Source organism: Cariama cristata, unplaced genomic scaffold (assembly GCF_000690535.1).
Source record: "Cariama cristata isolate BGI_N322 unplaced genomic scaffold, ASM69053v1 Scaffold35929, whole genome shotgun sequence".
In the NCBI taxonomy this organism is placed as follows: domain Eukaryota; kingdom Metazoa; phylum Chordata; class Aves; order Cariamiformes; family Cariamidae; genus Cariama; species Cariama cristata.
The window spans coordinates 1-8,039 of NW_009636925.1; the positions used below are offsets into that span (position 1 = coordinate 1).

Below are 8,039 nucleotides of genomic sequence, written 5' to 3' on the forward strand. Positions count from 1 at the left end.
TTTCGTGGGCATTTTTAGGTTTCAGTCCAAGAGCACAATTTCACCGGGCAGCCTGTAAGCCCCAAAAAAATCACACCCCAGGAGCGGCTAACATCAGCATGGCCCCACTGCAACGACAGCTGCGCTTTGCTCACACTCGGGGCTTGGCTGGTTTGTACAGCGGTCCCAAGTGGAGGGGGGGCACCGTACACCACAGCCCCACACGGACTCACCGGCCCCGATTCTGCGTGTTCCCCCAGGAGGAAAACCCTGGCAAAGGGTCAAGTGCCTCTCCCAGTGGTATTTGCCCAGCGCTGGCTTGGCATCAGCAGCCTGGTCTCCACAGCAGGAGACAGTCGAAAATGGAGGGTAAGCCAAGAAGCCTTTATCATCTTCTGATGATATTCCACCTGGGTGGAATAAAAGGCTCTTTGCCAGGCGTGGATCCCACGAGGGAGCATCCAGTGGAAGCATCAGCCAGAAAGGAGACACCATTAACAGCCGTGCCTCTCAGACACCTTCCATCAGCTCAGGCAGCTGAATGCTAAAAAGCTTTGAGAAGATGAAGATGGGATCCGCTCTCTGCCTCATACGGGCACACAGAGCTCCCATCCCAGGCAGGACAGACCGGCAGGTTAGGAGACTGCTAGATTAAAAATGTGTAGGTAATAATTCCCTTGTGGAAGAGTCTGTTTAGACTGGGGTTCTTCACCCAAAAACAAAAGCAATTTTTACTTGCTCATCTGGACCTTCCCTTTAAATCTTCCCTTTAGTAAGTCAAACATTCTTTTAGAAGAAAATATTTAGCGTTTCACACCAATTACCATACACTGAAATACTCCAAGTGATTTGAAATAGCTGCTTAATTTTGCATGAAACTAAACGTTTTGCTGAACACAACACTGCTTCCCAAACAGAACCACAACTATAAATGCATAGTTAGCAAGTGTAAACATTACTGCTACACTGTAGGATAAAACAGGCAGAAACTTGAACAAAAAGCCCCAGCAGACCTAGACAACCCAGCTCACTAGCAAAGCTGAAAAAACCCAGCTTCTTTAATACATATTCCCATGAAAAGCTAGGCTATAAAGTGCATTCTGGCTAAATCCAGTCACCTGGGATTCAGCAGGTTAGTCTGGATTAGGTTTAGCTAAATCATAACTTACAAACTTCAATGGAGGCAGATGGATCAGTTAAAACAAGGATTTGAAACACCTAGTCTCTCCCTACAGCGCCAACTCCCTCAGAAATACATAAATTAAAAATAATAATCTCATGCCCACCATTTCCCTCACCCCAAACTAGGGCTGGAAGGAACTCCTTTCCCCCTGCATTAGTGTCTAGCACTTCTGTGCTATTAAGGCTGCCCTGCGGATAACCAGGTACCAGGCCACAGAACCCCGCTCTCATTCAGCATCATGCCATCATCGGTTGGCGAGTGACATCTACTGGCGAGCTGCACAGCGCAGGGCACCCGGCCCGCGCCTCCCCGCCCCAGCTCTGCTCAGCCCCAGGCAGCCGGTGCTGTCAAGAACACCCACCTTTCTGAAGCTGCAGTTCATTAACCCAGTGATTTCCGAACTGGGATAAAGGAAATGCTCACCTGCCTGCACTGGTTGTGTCCACTTCACAGAGGGCCTCAGGCTGACACAGCCCAACTTGCTGAATTTTCTGTCTGCAAAACAGCACTGTCTCTCAGCCCAGCTTTACTGCATTACTGGCGATTACTGGCAATGACTGTCTTCCTGGGCAGAGCAGAGAAACTGCCTGCAGCACTTCTGCACTGCCATGAACCAAGGCTCCCCATTCCTCCCTAAGAATCACCTCTACACACAAGCAAAACCCTATGTCAGTAACCACCAAACCTACAAAGTTCCTTTTCTATAACCTGTTTTCTAATCACAAGTTATTTCACTACTGTTGTTACACATGCCAAAGATTTGAGTCACCTCTCTGCTACATGAGCTCTAGATTTATGCACTTAAATAAGACACAGTGATGCAACCAAGGTGGCATTTTCACCTATTTTATTATACACAAAACATGAGCAGGAAGTTCTACTGAGGAGGCTGACCACGTCCACGACCAAATCCACCTCTCTGCAACAGAAAAGGAAGAGCATTAGAAGTCACCGTATTAAGCAAGTGACAGCAGCAAATACACAGCAGCAAGAACCACCAACATCATAAAAGAGCTAGCCGTCTTTCCTCAACTTTGCACTGCTTTGATAAGCATCCCCTGCTCCAAGCATAGCCTAACCCTGATCCGTTTAAGACTAGCTACCTGACACAGGTTGAACCAGATGAGCAATACTAAGAACAAAATCAACCCATGCTAGCCAGCTCTGTGGATCATGTCTAAAACTCCTCTATTTCTGAAGTATAAAATCATGCATTTCCACCAGAGAGCTCAGCTGGTTTCTCAAATGTGTCACTGGCTTCCCATCACAGCAGTGAGGCCATCACATAGTTTCACGAACACGAATGCAGCAAGCAAGCTGGGCATAAAGGGTAACAGTCACCAGCCTCTCTTACACAATCAGAGCCAAATCCCTAACCCCAGCTGGCAAACCTGCAAAGCACCACACTGAAGAGCATGCAGATACGACCTCTCCAGTTTCTCCTAATCAAAGCCTCAATAAAAGGAAACAAATCTCAAACGCAAATACTCACAAACTGGAATTCAGGGGCTGCTCCAGCCCCAGCCTCAGCCTTCTTGTCAGCGCCAGCTGAAGAGAGAGAAGAATGAATTACTAACTGAAGAATCCACTCCCCAAGTACAGTACTCCTGCTTGGAATCAAAGCTTTACAATCAAAAAACGACTAAAACTGATGCTAAACATAGCAAAGTAAAATAGCTATTATTGAGACTGTTGGAAAGTTACTGAACCCACCCCAGACAAAATCCCACAGTCCAGCTTGACAAAATTCAAAGGACTCCTATCTGTAAGCAGATACAGATGAACCGTTGTGCAAATGCCTAAGCTACACCAAGAGTCTAATTTTTCCCTTTTCTTCTTGAAAGGAGGCCAATACTGAAGACAATTCTCCCAAAGAGATAAGCTGCACAAAGAGCAAGGTCGGCCTGATATTCACAGAGCAACACGATGGACACTCACGTGGAACAGCACTGCGTCTGTACGTGTCCCTGTCAGCTTCTCCCCGAGTAAGACGCGCAGGGCGTTCACCTTCCAGACCTGAAAGTGAAAACAGCAACATCAAATACACTGCTTACCCAGGACACAAAGAACTCATTCCATGGGTGACCTTGCATTTCAAGGTAGGAAAAAAGCCCTCCAGTTAAGCACTGGATCTACTGGCAGAGCTGCACCTTGGACAGCTCAGTGTATATAAACCTAAACAGAAAAGTGACATTATAAGGAAAACTCAACTTCAAGGGAGAAACCTGCTAAGTGCACCAGCCTGTGCTTGGGTTGAAGTTAAATAATGTGAAAAATGGGTTTGCAACATCATCTCAACAGCCTTCTGGCCTTCAAACAAGAGTAAAAAATTAAAAAAAATAAAAATATCAGAAATACAGGGAATCTGTCACGTCCAACAAGCTTGTTCATAGCTAAGTCACAAATTGCATGACATTCTGATCCCAATCTAAAATACAGCTACACTATCAGTATCACAAATCCTCCACAATGGAATAGATTAATAAAACTAAGAGCAGATTATCTATGTAACATCAGATTAATATCAGACAGAACACTTGCAGGAAAGAAACAGATGTGGCGGAACTGCCAACCTTTGCGCCATCCTTATGGGGTTCGCCTTGAGCATCAAAGATGAAATGCACTCCCACAGCACCAGGCCAAGGCCTTCACGCTCAGGCAGTAAGACACATTTACGGGCAGGTGCTGCCTGGCACACCAGTGTACTAGCAGTCTCAAGTACACTGCAAGAAACACCAATCATGCACTTCTACAGGCTGGATTTATACTATAGGCACTAGTTTTCCCTTACAAAAAACAGTTCCCATAATAGATGCCTTTATTACAAAGAGAAACACTACCCACTGATTTGCAAACAGATTAATTTATCCTACAAGTGCTTCTATGTCTTTCCTTTCTGTCAGATTAAGCCATCATAGCACATCCCCTAGCCAATGGAATTTTTTTTTTAAACTTCAGATCCGTCTGTCTGTAATTTCTAACAGTTCAATTACATCTGTAACAGAGAGACAAACTGCAAGTTATCAAATACCCAGCAGTCTAAAACCTGCTTTAGACTAACTGTTCCAGCTTTTGTACCAAGCCTTACTTCAGAAAGTCAGCAGCACTGCATCGAAGTACCAGAGAAGGCCCCAAGAGGTCAAGCAAGACCCATAAGCTTGGATTCTGCACCACCATCCACACACACCTCTGCAACTCCGAGTCTGCTGCAGCCTAAGGCAGGTGATCCACAGAGAAACAGCACAGAAACAGACAATTTGTGCAGCCCTACCAGCTAACCCTGCCAAGGTGCAGACTGAATGAGGTCACTGCTCTGAAAAGGGCTGCGATGCTGCAGAGTGAAGCTTCCTGGCTGCAGAAACCCTGAGCAAATTTTAGCCAGGAACTGTAAACCCCACCCTCCCATTAGATATGCAGTTTCTTTAGCTTGCTGGATAAACACAGCATCTAAAGAATAAATTTTCTAACATCCAAAGCTACTCAGAGATCAAAGAAACCATCATCTTCCTAGTTTCAATGCACTTCTTTCCTTTGAAGCAGATTATGCTACAGTTTTGTTAGGCTAAAAAACAAGTTGCAGAAAATGGAGGTGAACTCCTCAGCACCCCAGGCGCACAGTCTCTGTTCCCAGTGTCCAGTACTTGCTGATGGGATCGATCTAGCTCAGAAGCAGAAGGAATAGACTCCCACCATCTACCAGAAAGAGGTCTGTCATGCAGGACTCCCATTTCAGAGGGCGAGTCCTTTAAGGGCAGGACAACATCCTATAACATCATTCTTTGTAAACACAAGAGGCAACTCCACACAAGGCAGGCAGACGTACCATCTCCGGCCTTGAGGGAGAAGAAACACTTCTTGCACCTACAGACCTGGCAAGGCTGTGCTGCCAACCATGGCTGCAGTATTTTCTCTTTCCTTTATCTAAGTTTCCAGAAGTTTTTATCTCACCAAAGGTCTTCTGGACAATTTTATAATCCATGTTCTGCATTGTGGTGTTTCTTCTCTACTACTGGACAAGAATCAGGAAAATTAAACAGAAGGGATTTTGCAGAGCATTTCTAAATGTATAAGGAACGCAACCATCCTTCCTATTCTGAATTATTAGCTTGGAACACAGTAACCTTTTCAGAACTGAACCGAGGCGCATGGTGGCTTCAGCACATCCACCTCAAGTTTATTTATACTGCACTACTCTATGACTTTGCCCACCACAAAGGGTATCAAAACGGTTCACAAGCCATTCACTGGCCAATACCAAGCATTCACAAGGAAAAAATGTAGCTTCTGCCTTGTGTGGACTAGAGAGGCAGGTTTGCAACCCAAACTTTCATATTTAATATTGTTATTTGCAACCGGAGAAGAGTACCTTCTGGAAATAAGTTTCAGCCATCTGCAGGTGGGTCTACAACACATTTTGCAGGAGGCACCTGTGCAGAGGCAGCTGCAGGCAATCTGAGAAGTTGGTATCAGCAGCACACCTGTTTGCATGACCAGCACCTCCTTCACTTTGGGGTATGAAAAACCCACCAAGAAAAAAAGTCAGAACTTCAAGCCCAATGTATCACATGTATTTGCTGTAGATCTTTAAAAAAGTGCAGGCAGCTTTAATAATGGGACTCGCCCAACACCACGTTAACTGTACATGATAAAGGCAGAACCATGGATATCCAACTTGACTGCAGGTACCATGGTTGAACCCCCATGTGAAGCACATCCAGCACCCGGGCTAAGCTTTCGCTTTCAGACATCAAATCCTGTGCCCATGTGCTACGCACGAATTCAAGTTTGTTCCCTACCTCGGCAATCATAGCCTAGGACACTCAACTTTTACACAACGGCCTCCCAGGCAGTTCTTCTAAGGATAACTCAGCCAGAGACAAGGTTCTTTGTACCTGCCTGATAGAGAACCGCAGTGATTGCTGCAGGTTCTTCCCAAAAGACAAGAACAGTTTTTGAAAAGCCCCGGCAGCTGGAGACATCCCCTGTCTCAGACCTCAGCCATGTCTGGGCACCAACCGGTACCTCGATCCACAGCCTGCAGTTTTTGCTCTCAATAATTCCAGTCACTTGTGTTACCAGAGATGGCCAAGTCCCACACTCAAAGCATTTCTCCCAGTCAGTCTCACAGCTTTCTTTAGCTCTCTCCAACTTTTCAGTAGGCCAGTGGCCACCAGACTACCAGACTAATGCCAAATACATAAGCAATAAAATCTACACCCGTCTCCTTGATTTACTGATGTTTACACATCCAAAACTCACAGCAACTCACATCAGTCTGCTCTGGAAGCTGACGTTCAGCTGACTGTCCACCACACCTGCACCAACATGCTTCAACTCCTTCCCTGCCTCCTCCTGCTGACTCAGCAGTCATCTCTCAACCACTGCTTACCTTTGGGCCGTGGTCTGCCAGTCTCTGGGCGGCTCCGGCGCAAGGTTGCAGGGACAATCTCAGGGGGAAGGTGAAGGTAATCACGCAGGTACTGGATACCCTCATTGGTCAGATACCAGTAGAAGTGCCTCCACGCAAACTGCTCTTTCACATAACCACGGGATTTCAGAGACTAGAGAGAGAATTCTCAATTACTTCACATATAATCCTTATCACCATCCAACATCTCCGATCAATACCCTCACCAGATGTTTTTTATGAACAAAAGGGCTTATCAGGGGAATGTGGAGAATAAAAATTTAGAAACAGAAAAAAGTTCGCATGCACAGGACAGAATTACAGCATCATTCCCATTCTGTGAGGAAATACAAGGCTACCACACACAGAGGTATCATAGCTTCAAAAATGGAGCTAGAGCTGTGGACCCACAAAAGAATAACCTTCTACAGTCTGTGGAGAACAATACATCAAAGAGGAAATAGCAAACAGGAAAATGGTAAAATAACTGTAATAAAAAAGCAACAGCAAATGCAAAGCAACGTCTAACAATGTTTATTTGTAACGGCTGACAATGTTTATTCACAGGTACACAACAATCTCAGGTGGCCAGACCCCAGCCCACTGGCAGCCCAGCCCTCACAGCCCGCCCTCGCCTCCATACCTGCATGGCTTTCATGACATGGAGGTTGGGCACATTCTTGTCAACAAGCTCAGGGTGCTTCGGCATGTGGACATCTTTCTTGGCCACCATCACTCCCTCCTTAAAAAGGAGTTCGTAGATGGCAATTCGGTTCTTCTTGGGCATCAACATCTAAACAAGAGATAAGCGGCAGACAGTAAACACTGCTGATTTAAAATAAATGCATTCAGGAGTCTACCAGAATGAATAAAATAACAGTGCTAGTTCATATGAAAAGCCTAACGCTCAAATAACACCTCCCAGATTACTGTCTCCTGTAAGAACTTTCTGAACTACTTTTCAATACCTGAGCTGCTGGGCATGCCTTCCCACTGTTTTCATGTGAAAGAAAACTGAGCCGTCCAAACTTTTGATCATTAACATTAAAACACATCACCATATTAAAGACTGTAAATTACGTAACGTGAGACAAATCAAGAGACAAGGGCTGAAGCAGGTGGGGGAGAGACACAGCTTGGGGTAAGGCATATTTTGGCTCTAGCACTGGCGCCAGAGGCCTGAGGACACTTGTGCTGCTGTTGTTAATTCATGCTTAACTCGGGAACTGGGGAAGCCTCTCACACTCCCCTCTCAGCCCGGCAGCACACGTCGCTCACACGGGAGCACACCCGAGGCCCGTAAGCGTGCTCCAGAGCCGCGCTGCCGCCATCGCACCCCAAGAAGGAGACGCTCGACTCCAGGCGATACTTCCTGACACGCCGGGCCCAGGACGCTCTGGCCCGAGCAGCAGGGAAGTGCAGGGCTCCCGGAGCTCAGGGCACGGTGGCATACAGGGAGCTGCTGAGCGG

General features: G+C 46.3%; 1 protein-coding gene across 1 annotated transcript; it reads right to left on the reverse strand.

The window, feature by feature from the left end:
- Positions 1-1,992: 1,992 nt before the first annotated feature.
- RPS10 (ribosomal protein S10) lies at positions 1,993-7,369 on the reverse strand. The gene is made up of 5 exons (XM_009708107.1): positions 7,213-7,369; positions 6,552-6,723; positions 3,101-3,178; positions 2,655-2,710; positions 1,993-2,081 (listed from the first exon to the last, which is right to left on the reverse strand). Exons 1-5 carry the CDS (start codon positions 7,360-7,362, stop codon positions 2,040-2,042), a joined length of 498 nt encoding a protein of 165 aa, XP_009706409.1. The 5' UTR covers positions 7,363-7,369; the 3' UTR covers positions 1,993-2,039.
- Positions 7,370-8,039: the final 670 nt, after the last annotated feature.

What these genes read in the sequence shown, in the direction of transcription:
- RPS10 (XM_009708107.1), bottom strand. Translation starts at nt 7,362, where the DNA reads ATGTTGATGCCCAAGAAGAACCGAATTGCCATCTACGAACTCCTTTTT. An exon ending in ATGTCATGAAAGCCATGCAG is followed by an intron (nt 6,724 to 7,212) that starts GTATGGAGGCGA and finishes TTCTCTCTCTAG; the next exon opens with TCTCTGAAATCCCGTGGTTA. An exon ending in CAGCCCCTGAATTCCAGTTT is followed by an intron (nt 2,082 to 2,654) that starts GTGAGTATTTGC and finishes TTTCTGTTGCAG; the next exon opens with AGAGGTGGATTTGGTCGTGG.